General features: G+C 29.4%; 1 protein-coding gene across 2 annotated transcripts; it reads left to right on the top strand.

Moving 5' to 3' along the window:
• The first annotated feature begins 919 nt into the window (after window positions 1–919).
• On the top strand, window positions 920–3,555 carry LOC108456192 (terpene synthase 10-like). 2 transcript variants are annotated; one of them, XM_017754791.2, is made up of 7 exons: window positions 920–1,215; window positions 1,352–1,619; window positions 1,735–2,086; window positions 2,180–2,398; window positions 2,488–2,626; window positions 2,711–2,959; window positions 3,080–3,555. In XM_017754791.2, exons 1-7 carry the CDS (start codon window positions 976–978, stop codon window positions 3,377–3,379), a joined length of 1,767 nt encoding a protein of 588 aa, XP_017610280.1. In that variant the 5' UTR covers window positions 920–975; the 3' UTR covers window positions 3,380–3,555. The 2 variants fall into 2 exon arrangements, with proteins under 2 accessions (XP_017610280.1, XP_017610279.1); XM_017754790.2 differs by having other exon boundaries at window positions 1,708–2,086.
• Window positions 3,556–14,634: the final 11,079 nt, after the last annotated feature.

Here is a 14,634-nt window from a genome sequence, read left to right as displayed (position 1 = left end):
TAAATTGTTTTTTTATAAATTTTTAACATTGAATAATTTATTAAAACTAAAACTAAAGGTAAGTGTGAAGGAATAATTATATAATATTCTATAATTTTACAAAAGCTATTAATATAATGGATAAGATTTTTTTTTTACTTTTAGTAACATAATTAATTTTAAGAAAAATTATTATACAAAAGAACTATTAATATATTGGCTTTAAATTTATATATAAATTTAAAATTTTACATAAGTTATTAATGTAAATATTTTGATTTTTATATAACGTCTCTCAATAGGTAAATCTTATGCATCATCAATAAATAATAAGATGGCACCTTATAATTAAATAAAATAAAAATAGTGAAGGATTTATAAATTAATATGAATAACTTTATTTAAATATAATAAAATAATAATTAATTATAAAATAAATGTTAAAATCCTAATTTTTATACTTAGATTCTTAAAATCAAGATCTTAAATACGAGAAATATTAATATTTATTTAAAATAATTACGTTTAATATTTAATTAAATTTAAATAAAATTATTAATATTTATTTAAATAAAATATTATTTCATTTAATTACGTAAATAACATCAAGATTACAAGATTTTGGTCATGTTTGCGGTCATTTCTCTGGGCTACCCTCGGTTTTTCTTTTAAATAAATATATCTCTATAATCATTGAATTAACAGTAACAACCCACTATAAACACCGAAAAAAAAAGGAGTCAAAATTAGTTATTAAAATAAAAATCAAAGAGACAAAAGGTAAAATCAAAATAAAAGCATGTGAATCATATTGTTACTTACTATTACTAAATAAACATTAACAACACACTGTAAAAATATAATTTATTTAAAAAATAAAGGCACTAACAATAGATGCATCATTAGTGCATGTATCAACAAAAATTACTTCTATATATAGTTATGCATTGTTGTAATATGTTCTTCACATCAAGTGATAACCATCAATCTGAGTAGATGGCTTCTTGCATGTTTAATTCATTCTCAATTTGCAGTTTTCCCATACAATCAAAATGGAAACGCTTCTCATATGATGGGTCAAGCTTCCGTAGGTTATTTGTTTCTTTTGCCTCACGATGTGAAGCTACAAACAAAATTTCTGTTGAAGACAATACCGTAATTAGACGATCGGCTGATTACCATCCTCCTATTTGGGATTATGATTATGTTCAGTTACTTAGAAACGATTTTGTACAGGTATATTTTACATTGTTAGTGCATATCTACATAGCACTTAACACCATTTTTTTTTTTTTTTGCTTTTCCTTTTTTCTCGTAATGAAGCAAAATTTGGAGCAAGCTAACAAAAACTTCTTGTTACTTGTGCATATAGGATGAATCATACAAGGAACAATCAAGCAAGCTAAAGGAAGAAGTGAGGATGATGTTTGAAAATGTGGTGGATCCTTTGGAGAAACTTGAGCTTATTGATACAATACAAAGACTTGGGTTGTCCTATCACTTTGGAGATGAAATAAAGAAAACTTTGAAGAATATAAGTATTGAGCGTGGCAGTACTGTTGCCTCGAACAAAGACAATTTATATGCTACAGCTCTTGAATTTAGATTGCTAAGACAACATGGGTATAAAGTGAATCAAGGTACAACACAAGAAAAAATTCAAAATTAGATATTTTAATTTACATCAAATTTGATAACACATAACATTGAATTATTTTCATGCACTAGATGTTTTCGCTTGTTTCATGGATGAAGTTGGAGACATTAAAGCAAGCCATAATCAAGATTGCAAGGGACTACTCAACTTGTATGAGGCTTCATACCACTCATTAGAAGGTGAAACAATGCTGGAGAATGCAAGAAAGTTAGCAGCTAAACTTCTCAAACAATGTCTGAAGGAGAACAATGATCATCAATATCTTTTGATGCTTGTGGAACATGCCTTAGAGCTTCCTTTACATTGGAGGATGCCAAGGTTGGAAGCCAGATGGTTCATAGATGTGTATGAGAAAAAAGAGGACAAAAATCCCATTATTTTAGAGCTTGCTATATTGGATTACAACATAGTGCAATCTATGCACCAGAATGATCTTAGATATGCTTCAACGTAAGTATTCCTACTGCATACTAGTTCAAAGTTGATTCGCATATGCTTCAACGCAAGTATGATTTTGGTTTTTTTTTCACTTGTATTATTTAGGTGGTGGAAAGAACTTGGCCTTGGCAAGACATTGAGCTTTGCTAGAGATAGGCTAATGGAAAACTTCTTATGGAGTGTGGGAATGATAAATACTCCTCAAGATGGAAAAGGTAGAAGAATTCAGACAAAGGTCAATGCGCTAATAACAGTTATAGATGATGTTTATGACGTTTATGGAACCTTAGATGAGTTGGAACTCTTCACAGATGCTGTTGAGAGGTTTGTAGTTGTACTACTATATGATTTTATCTGCTTTTGATATTTCTTACAAATGTTTAATAATCTGTAATGTGTTGGTTTAATTTCAGATGGGATATAAATGAAATACAAAACCTTCCATACTATATGAAGATATGTTACCATGCGCTTTACAATTCCGTAAATGAAATGGCTTTCGACACTCTTAAGGAACAAGGGATAGATGTCCTTCCCTTCCTCAAGAAAGTGGTACTAAACCAATTCCTAAGATTTTTTTTTTTTGCTTTTCTTTATGAGCTCTGTCTGATTTTTGTTATTCATGGTTTAACACAGTGGACGAATCTTTGTAAATCATATTTGTTGGAGGCAAAATGGTATTACATTGGATATACGCCAACTCTGCGAGAGTACATTGATAATGCTTGGATTTCAATATCGGGTTCTGTAATGCTTGGTCATTCCTATTTGGCAACTGATCTTATAACAGAAGAGGGATTGCACCACATCCAGAAATATTACCCCGATATAATTTATTGGTCGTCCATAATTGTACGATTAACAGATGATTTAGGGACATCATCGGTAAGCAATATATATATTAAAAAATATATATAGTTGTCAACTTAAAATTTCCATTCGTTAATTAGTCTAATAGTGAATTGCTTGCCCGTTTGACTTTTTGTTTTCAAATTTTTGGATTAGTATGAGCTCCAAAGAGGTGATGTTCCTAAATCAATTCAATGTTATATGAACGAAAGTGGAGCATCTGAAGAAGAAGCTCGTGACCACATAAGGAAACTAATTGATGCAGCATGGAAGAAGATGAATAAAGATCAAATGGCTAAATCTCCTTTCTCTTATACGTTTATTGAGGTTGCTATGAACCTTGCAAGAATATCTTTATTGATGTACCAAAATGGTGATGGTCATGCTATTGAAGATAAAGAAACCAAGGATAGAGTGTTATCATTATTCGTTAACCCAATTTCTTTACCCAAATAATTAAGAACATTGGAATTATTTTCCAAACTGGGCGAATAAAATGTTAGTTTTTGGTATAGTGTGCAAATCATTTTATGATATTTTAATATGGTGTACAATAAACTTATGGTAGTGTAAGGACTACCCTACTATATGTTTCCTTTTGCTTCTAATGGTTTCAGCTTCTCCCTTCTATATCCCATTTTCTTTTTGACTCCTTTGAGCTGTTACTCCATTTTTATCAAATGAATGCTACATGTTTGCCCCACCCTTAAAAATAAAATTAAAAGTTAAATTTATAACACCCCACATCCGACCCGATAATCGAATCCGAGTAGAGATGTCATATTTGTTACTGGAACAACTCATACTAAATATACATGTTATTTCATATAATTAAACCACATAAACACATTTCAATCACAATTTAATCATTTGGGTCTAAATGTGGTTTAATATGAGCATAGGAATCAAATTCAAAAACTTGTCAAATTTTAACCTTATGTCTTGAGAAAGAAACTCTATGCCTTGAAACAAGCCTCATCATAAGTTCTTAAAATTTTGCTTTGATGTTTATATATATCAAGACAATAAAATTCATGTCTCAAGGAAAATTTCCTCAAGTCTTGAGATTGGGTCTCGAGACAGACCTCTCCTATTTTCCTATCTTAGCTTCGATGTTTTCATGTCTCGATACCTAATGCGGGGCAAAAGTTATTTAACTTCTATGTGCCTTTATCTTGAGACATAGACCACTAGTCTCGAGACCTAGATGAGTTTGTCTCGGAACATTAAGCAAATGAATGCATAATATAGTAAGTTTTAATTCTAACGGTCTCAAGACATTCTCTCATTCTCTAGAGACTTAATGGTAAATGGTTTAAAATGCACATTTTCAAACATTCAAACTTCACCTAATTATACATAAAACATACCCAAATATTACACCAATGCAAAATCACCGGTTTAACACATGTAAACACTATCAAACGTCATTAAACTATAGTATCAAAAGCATTAAGGTATAATCTACTAACTAACATATTTAGACTTATATAAATAAGCATAGAACATCCAACCATCACACCAATATAACTAGCACCCAGTGTATCTATGATACGTTCGGAAATATTACACTTCAGACATCATCAGTATAAACTAAAGAAAATCCTCGTACACTAATCATATAACATACCAACTATAACCGATTCAATCTGAAGTCGTTAATAGAATATTCACTATTTCAAAGCATAAATATATTTATCATGTGACCAAAATATAAATAATATTTGATGATTGATTAAGTATAAGTGCAACCTTAAACCACCTTAAGGTTTAAAATAACCAAAATATAAATAATATTTGACTCGAGTGCCCAAGGATTGCCCAAGATGCATTTGAACTGTAGGCCCTACCTGCAATTTCAAGTGTTGAGACAATTAAATCGTCTCAACAAAGAGCTAAATTAAATGACGGAATGAAATAGATGGAATAAAAAGTGACCGAAAAATAGTAAAAAGATCAAAGTGATAATTTACTTATAGTACAGGGACCAAAAATGGATTAAGCCATTTTTTAGTCACTTTCTGTCGTCTTTGGTCTATGGAAGTCCAAAGAAGCAACTTGAAAAGCTCGGGGCGGCTTGCTTCAAAATTAAAAGAAGTAATAATAAAAGGGAGTAATTTTTGAATTAATCATAATAAAACGATTCATTATTATTTATATTATAAGAATTTTCTTAATAAAAAAAAAGTTATGGACTAAAAGGGTATTACTTCTTGTATTTTTTTTTTGGTGAATTGAAATAACAGGATAAAATTCAAACAAAAAATATGATTCGAGCTCTGACCATACTTAGGACGATAAACACCCTTAAGTATCAAGCAATCCCACGAAGTTGATTACTTCTTACAGTTTGGAACTCGTTTTTGGTGTGATATCTACAGTTTTACTTATTTGACGGATCATATAGATATTGCTTTAGATTTGAGCATTTTAAATTGATATCTTTTTCATTTCACACATCAATTATTTCAACTTGATTTGGAATTTATTATTTTTAAATTAAATGTATATCAAATTAAAACATATTGTGATTAATTTATCTATATTTTATTAAAAGTATATAATATTTAAAAATAAAAAGAAGTGTAACTATGTGCCTAAATTAAATCACATTTAAAAATGGATGATGAAGAGACCACTTGGTGAATCTATTATAACAAAAAAAAAACAAGTGGGCAAACTATCTAAATGACATGACATTAAATTTCCTTGATTTAAAAGATTAATATATTAGATATTTAGTAACTAATACATATTAATTTATACTGTATAAGATATATAAATATTTCAATTTAGGATACATGAAATATATAATATATTTATTCTTTTACATTTCAAATATCATATAATATAAAATATTTTTCATATAATCTATTATAATTTTTTTATTTAATAAGGTGGGTTATGAGGGATTTTAAATTATGGTGATAGAAGAGGAGGAAGAAACTGAGGCTGAATGGCGCATGAAAAATGAGAGAAAAAGAAAGCAAGAAAGACCCAGCTTTTCGGGTTTTAAGTGTGCATTAATGGTTTTAGGGGTCATTGTGAACTTAATTCCTTTGAAATTTCTGTTTCTTTGCATGCGATTTTCAATTTGATTCACTTTAGTCTTTATTTACATATTAGTTCATGATTCAATCCTAATGTGATTCTGAATATGTTGAATTTAATTTCTAAATTTGTTCTTATTAGGTTTAATTTTGGATTTGATCTCTGATTTAAGTTTCTTTTTTACTTATTTATATGATTTCATATATTTTTATGTTCATATTATTTTTTTAATTTTATAATTTTTAAGCCTTTTTATCTTTTAATTTTATATATTTAAAAAATCAACGCTAAATTAGCAAAAAGACATTTTAATGATTAAAAGAAATTGGTTATTTTAAAATAATTATATGGTTGTGAGAAGATAAAACACATGTAAACACTATCAAACGTCATTAAACTATAGTATGAAAAGCATTAAGGTTTAATCTACTAATTAACATATTCATATTTATATAAACAAACATAAATCATCCAACTATCATACCAATATAACTAGCACCCAGTGTATCATTTATACGTTCGGAAATATTGCGCTTCACACCTCATCAGTATAAACCAAAGAAAAACCTTGTACACTAATCATATAACATACCAACTATAACCGATTCAATCCGATATCGTTAATAGAATATTCACTATTTCAAAGCATAAATATATTTATCATGTGACCAAAATATAAATAATATTTGATGATTTGATTAGCTATAAGTGCAACCTTGAACCACCTTAAGTTTTAAAATCACCAAAATATAAATAATATTTGACGGAACGAGTGCCCAAGGATTGCCCAAGAAATTCTTCAAGACATTCTGCATGTCCTTAGGGATTGCTCAGCTACCAAGGACATTTGGAAATTAATTGTAACTGCAACAAGATGGCCCCAATTTTTCTCTGGTAGTCTACTTGAGTGGATTAGGATGAATTTAGCATCTCATGGACAAACAACAAGGCACGAAGTTCTTTGGCCTACACTCTTCGAAATCATACTATGGCAATTATGGAAATACAGAAACCTCTTTATCTTTCAAAGAATTCCATAGAGATCTATGGAAGTTATCAAAGCATCATCTAGTTGGGCAAAGCAGTACAATGAAATTAGTAGCAATGAAACATCTAGGAATATGATTTCAGTTTTTCCTCCAAGGAATAGTTTAAAGTTTAGACTAAGAGAATGTTAGGTTTTGTTAAAGAACCTTAGGATTTTACTTTTCACAAAAAAAAAAAAAAAAAAGAGTATTACCCCTTGAATTTTTTTTTGGTGAATTGTAATAACAGAATAAAATTCGAACAATAAATATGATTCAAGCTCAAACCACACTTAAGACAATAAACACCCTTAACTATCAAGCATTCCCACGAGATTAATTACTTCTTACAAGTACAGTTTGGAACTCATTTTTGGTGTGATATCTACGTTTTACTTGCTTGGTGGATCATATAAATATTGTTTTAGATTTGAGCATTTTAAATTGATATCTTTTTCATTTCACACATCAATTATTTGAACTTGATTTGGAATTTATTATTATTTTTAAATATATTGTGATTGATTGATCTATATTTTACTAAAAGTATATAATATTTAAAAATAAAAAGAAGTGTAATTATGTACCTAAATTAAATCACATTTAAAATGTTGATGATAAAGAGAGCACTTGGTGAATCTATTATAACAAATAACAAGTGGGCAAACTACTTAAATGACATAACATTAAATTTCCTTGATTTAAAAGATTAATATATTAGATATTAGCAACTAATATATATTAATTTATCCTGTATAAGATATATAAATATTTCAATTTAGGATACGTAAAATATATATAATATATTTATTCTTTTACATTTCAAATATCATATAATATAAAATATTTTTCATATAATCTATTATAATTTTTTATTTAATAAGGTGGGTTATGAGGGATTTTAAATTATGGTGATAGAAGAGGAGGAAGAAAATGAGGCTGAATGGTGCATGAAAAATGAGAGAAAAAGGAAGCAAGAAAGACCCAGCATTTCGGGTTTTAAGTGTGCATTAATGGCTTTAGGGGTCATTGTGAACTTAATTCCTTTCAAATTTTTGTTTCTTTGCATGTGATTTTCAATTTGATTCATTTTAGTATTTATTTACATATTTAGTATGGTCAGGATTCAATCCTGATGTGATTTTGAATATGTTCAATTTAGTTTTTAAATTTATTTTTGTTAGGTTTAATTTTGAATTTGATCCCTGATTTAAGTTCTTTTTTTTACTTATTTATATGATTTTTTACGTTCATATTATTTTTTTAATTTTATAAAATTTAAGATTTTTATCTTTTAATTTTATATATTTCAAAAAATCAACGCTAAATTAGGAAAAAGTATAAACAAGTCTCTTCATTACTCAATTAATGATAGTAAACTAAAAAATTAAGTGCACGTTTTAATGATTAAAAGAAATTGGTTATTTTAAAATAATTATACGGTTGTGAGAAGATAAAACCGTGCATCGTTGTACCAATAGAGTAATGCCGACAACGAAATACTATTCATCCATCATTAACTTATCTATAAGATACTTTTTCTTTTTTTAATGCAATTTTCTTACCAGAAAGGAGAATGAAAATTTTGATCCGATATCATTTGGAACAATTGAGATTATTGTTAATATTAGATTAAAATAAATATGGGTTGGAGTGGAGGTTGGAATTGTGGTACTTAGCTATGCTTGTATCGGATCATTTCGATCTTAAATGAGTACAAACTAGTATATGTTTTGGTTTGATTAAAATTTCGATATGTTTCGATTATTTTGATGTATTTAAATTGTTTCGTTAATAAAAATTTGTTTTTGCTTATTCTAATACTTACAAAATTTTGATATTTTAAGTTAATTTTAAATTAAATTTTATTTAACTCTTAATATATTTAAATTTTTTATAATTACATTTAAATTTAATAATTATTGAAATTGATGAAAGATTTTAAAATTTATATTTATATATAAATATATTTATAGTTATTTAATTAAGGCATATTTATAAGTATATAAAAATATATAATTTATTAAAAATTAAAAGTTTAACTATAAATATATACTAATACTAAAATAAAAACGATAAGTCGATGATATTGGCTACCTTGATGGAAATTCCATCTTTCACATTTGAACTAGTTTTGAATTTGGTAAATTCGTAAGGTTAGAACGGTAAAATAATAACTAATATAAAACTTAACAAACCATAAATTAGGATCTGTCATGTCAAATCCTCAAGAATAAATAAAAGAGCAAAACTAAATAAGGAAGTGTACTTGAATTCATCGATTTCTTGAAATATTCGGATCTTATGATTTTGATCTTTCAAATTAGCACACAAGTAATCTAGAGAAGGTGACTCTCTCTTTTCTAAAGACGAGATATTAGAAAAGTTACGTTGTGTGTAATTTGGAGACCATAACCCTAGTATATAACTTTTGCACATTAACTCCAATTTCTAATCAGCCCATCATTAATTAAAAATTAGTTACTAGAATATCTACACATATTTGACTCATATTTTACTTAATAATTAAAGCCCAATAAACCTTAATCAAATTAGATCACTCTTAATTCGGGATAACCTATTATGATAGTAAATAATAACACATAATTACCCTTATTATATATGTGATGTCCATATTTTCGAACAATCTCCCACTTGGATCACATATATATACTAATTACTCTACAATTAAATGTCATTATATAACCTTATGAGTTTAAAACTTTAATATCGTATCCAAAAGGTATTCCGAACAATCTCGTCCATTAATTATATTAACATAGAATCAAGACAACTTTCATTACATATATCATAATTAAATCCATCCCTGATCACGTATATTAACATAACAATGACATAGATCAAGTATGGATGTGGTGTAGCATGAAAATTACATGCAATATGATTCAAACATGTCTATTTCCAATTGGTCCTCCTTAAACCTTAGTGAGATCAAACCTTATCAAAATCAGAATGTGAAAAAATCAAATAAACTTTATTTTTTGTAGAAAATAAACTTAATATCCATAAACTAAAATAACTGAAAATGTGTTTATAACATAAAAGCATTTAAAAATACAAAACTCCCACTAAAACCAAATGTCCTTAAATGTGATTACACTCATTTAAGGAACCATTAAAATGTATGATCAATGTTACCATTAAGAAACCAATAACTTAACATTCATCTGATGCAGTTTAAGGTCAAAATATTTCTACTAAAGCTATTATAACCCTTTATCTAATGGACCTTCTTAATGACATTTGTTCTTGATGTTGTTGAGTTTGTTCTTCTAGAACAATTACCTCATATTGAATAGGAAGTTCTTCAACATTGTCTTGTTGAGGTTCTGGATTCATTACTTGATCAATTGTAGGTATGAGAACATGAACATCATCAATAGTGATAGCAGGAACTGAGTTAGAATCCATTTCCTCCCCAAAAGCAATGTTTCTAACCTTATTTCTCCCTCCAAACTCAACATCCTAAAAAAATATTGTAGTTCTCGTCTAAAAAATATTCCTAATTGTGGGATCATAAAACTCAGTCCCTAGATCTATTAGAATAACCAATAAAGTAGTTGTCCATTTTTTTGGAGTCTAATTTTTTTTCATATGGTCTACAAGGTTTTACCTCAACTGGACATCCCCATATGTGAAAGTGCTTTAAACTAGGCTTTTGACCTATCCAAAGCTCATAAGGTGTTTTTGTAGCTACTTTAGTGGGTATTCTATTAAGAATATAAGTTTCTATCTTTAAAGGTACTGACCAAATTAGCACTTTTAGACTTATCATGTTTCAACCTTTCTTCCTCTTGCACACAATAAGAAATGAGCTCATTTATAGTTCATTTCTCCTTTCAAAAGTTATAACTAATTTTAAAATGGTTAAACTGTGCAGGAAGTAATACCAAAACCATAAAAACAAACAATTAACCAGAAAGCTCAATCTTAAGTTCCTTAAGTCTTGAAGCAACATGAAACATCTCTATAATGTACTCCCTCACATTTCATTGACCCTTATACTTCATACACATCAAAGAAGCCAAAAGTGATGTCATCTCAACCTTATTGTTTATGGAAAAATGTTTCTCAATTTCGTTAAAGAAACCTTGGCTTGAGTAATTTCTTTAGATTCTATACCCCTAGAGGCTTTTGAAAATTTGTGCTTCATGATCATTAGACTCATGCAATTTGAACGATCCCACCTCTCAAAAACCCTTTTAACATAAGGGTGTTTTTCACAATTAGAGGTGCGAGTTGTTCTTCCCTTAGTGTAAGGTCTATGCTCATATAGTCAAGCACTATATGTAACGCCCCGTACCCGAGACCATCGCCGGAGTCGAACACGAGGTGTTAACAGACTTAATTCATTACTTAAACAGCTCAAACAATTTATTTTTAAAATTTTCAGTCAAGCTAACAATCTGCGTCATAGTCGATTAAAAATTTATATCTCGAGTTCCAAAACTATAAATCCAATTCCGTAATTTTTTCCTAAAACTAGACTCATATATCTATTTACTAACTTTTTTCTAGAATTTTTGGTTTAGCCAATTAGTACAGTTTATTAGTTAAAGTCTCCCCTGTTTCAGGGTTCAACTGCTTTGACCTCTGTGTATTACGAATCAGATATCTCCCTGTACAGAGTTTCAATGACTATGCCGTTTTTTCTGATAAAACTAGACTCAATAAGAAATCTTTACATATAAATCATGACTTCTAATTATCTTTGAACAATTTATGGTGAATTTCCAAAGTCAGAACAGGGGATCCAGAAATCGCTCTGGTCCTGTTTCACAAAAATTTAAACATCTCATAAAGTATAACTCATATACCTGTTTTGTTCCATCCATATGAAAATAGACTCATAATTCTTCAATCCCATATTTTATTCACCATCTAATTGTATCTCTACTATTTTTAATGATTTTTCAAACTCACGTCACTGCTGCTGTCTGGATCTATTTTATGGTAAATTTTACCTATTTCATGTTTTCCATGGATTAGCTAGTAATTTAGCATACATAACACCAAATATGATCATGATTAGTCATTCCAATAGCTAATAATTACCAAGCATTTCCATACCACTCAATAACAATATCATAAGACCATATATACAAAATGATTATAATGCTCTACATGCCATACTCAAAATATGCAAGCCATTATGCCAAGATGGTATACGGATATAGTGTGAGCATGCCTCCGACCGTTCCCGATTTCCGAGCTGGCTTGTCAACACTACAAGGAATGAAAAGGAGGAAGTAAGCATAAATACTTAGTAAGCTCACATGCAAATAGCAAGTAACACAACTATATAAACAAACATAAAACATCATTTGCATAATCATCACCGAGACATTCATATCACATTTTCATTTATCATCTTACCATATTGTTGTTATATCGAGTTTTCAACCCGAGGGTTAAGTACATACCTGTTCAAAGTATTCATTTCACAAAACTTACCAATAAGTCCCTTTCATCTCGAGTATTCCTCCATTTGAGTAGAATTTTACCCGTTGAACACATCGGAATATAATTCGGATACATGGAAAGTTTGCACATAAGTGCCACATATGTAGCCAAGGTACCATGTAACCCGCCCATAAGTCAACTCAGACTCAACTCAACGAGCTCGGATGCCTAGTTACATCTCTCGAACTCGGACTCAACTCAACAAGTTCGGACATTCGCATCCATAAGTGAACTCGGACTCAACTCAACGAGTTCGGATGCTCAACCATCCTAGTGACATGTCACTTGTATCCTAATCTATTTCTAAGGTTCAAACGGGCTTTTTCCCTCGATCTCAAATTTGTCGTCTTCCATGGAATATCGGAACCGATACTCGGTAGCAATTCATATTTATCAAGTAATAAACATAATTTGCATATTACTCAACATTAACCACAAAGCATAATATTTAACGATAAAAAAATCAGCATATCATATAACTAACATTAATAACTTAAAAATAACATTTATGCTATATTATTTACACATGAACTTACCTCATATACGAAAATAGCTACTTTTACCATTTCGTCCACAACTTGGTATTTTCCCCATTTTAGCCCGAATTTTAGTTTTCCTTGCTCTATCATTTAAAATATAGTCTAATTAGGACTCACATTATTCAAATTGACCCAAAATCATATTTTGGAAAAATTAAAATTTTGCCCCTAAACTTTTGCATATTTACACTTTTACCCCAAAGCTCAGAAATTAAACTTTAGCCTATTTTCTTATGTTTTATGACATGCTGATCATTTTTCCTTCTATGGCAACATCAAATTCTCACTCTAACATGTACTTATGACTATTAGGTATTTTTACCGATTAAGCCCTTTTGCTCATTTTCACTTAAAACCGAGTAGCACAAGTTGTCTAACATAATTTAAAACCTCATATTCTATCATAAAACACCAAAATAAACAAATTTCACCTATGGGTATTTTTCCAAATATAAACCCTAGGTTAAATTATTGCTAGCATAAGCTAAATCGAGCTACGGGACTCCAAAACGTAAAAATCATTAAAACGAGGCTAGAACGGACTTACAATCAAGCTTGGAAGCTTGAAAAACCCTAGCCATGGTTTCTCCTTGCTATATTCTGCCTTGGGGTTGAAGATGAGCAAAATTGGCTTTTAATTTTGTATTTTAATTCATTTTACCCCTAAATGACCAAAATGCCCTTACTACTAAACTTTCCAAAAATTCCATCCATGTCCAATTTTTGTCCATAGACTTAGAAATTGGTAAAATTGCTATTTAAGACCTCCTAATTAATATTTCAAAACAATTTCATACTAGAAACTTCTAGAATGCAAGTTTTGCAAATTATTCGATTTAGTCCCTAATTTCAATTTAAGCACTTTATGCATAAAATTTCTTCACGAAATTTTCACACAATCATGCAATCATATCATAGACCTCAAAATAATCATAAAATAATTATTTCTATCTCGGATTTTGTGGTCACGAAACCACTATTCGACTAGGCCCAAAATCGGGATATTACAACTCTCCCCCTTTAGGGATTTTCGCTCCGAAAATCTTACCGTAAAAGTGGTCTTCACTTTTAATCTCATATTTGGTGTCAAGAACTTTCACTTAGGCTATACCTCCAATACATCTCTTTAATTTCTCATATGATCTGAAAGCTTACAGTCTCAACTCTCAACTGTTCTTAAATTTTCAACCCTTCTCAGTTTCCCATGATATCATGACATAAAACCCGGATCTTAACTTGGTTAATGGAGACCGGAATTCCAAGAAATCCAACAATCAAAGAGACCTGAAATTCCATGAATCTGATGAGTAGGAATTCATTCAATACAGATATGATTTATAGATCTCGCTAAACATTTAATAATAGGATACATCACATTTTCCTCTTTCCGCCATAGAAATAATTCTGATATGGCCTCAAGAATAATCCTTCTCATTTCCATCCCAATATCAACACTGACAAGGATAATTTTGATAGATCCCAATGCTCAGCTTTAACCCCATTAACAACTCCGATTTTATGTAACATCGAATGCTCTAAACTATCACATTACCTCACTATCTTGAAACACATCACAATTCATACAACAGTACATTACTGAAAATCAGGAAGT

Source organism: Gossypium arboreum, chromosome 9 (assembly GCF_025698485.1).
Source record: "Gossypium arboreum isolate Shixiya-1 chromosome 9, ASM2569848v2, whole genome shotgun sequence".
Taxonomy (NCBI): domain Eukaryota; kingdom Viridiplantae; phylum Streptophyta; class Magnoliopsida; order Malvales; family Malvaceae; genus Gossypium; species Gossypium arboreum.
The sequence above is the reverse complement of the archived record's forward strand: the minus strand, read 5'-3'. Positions and strand labels throughout refer to the sequence as shown.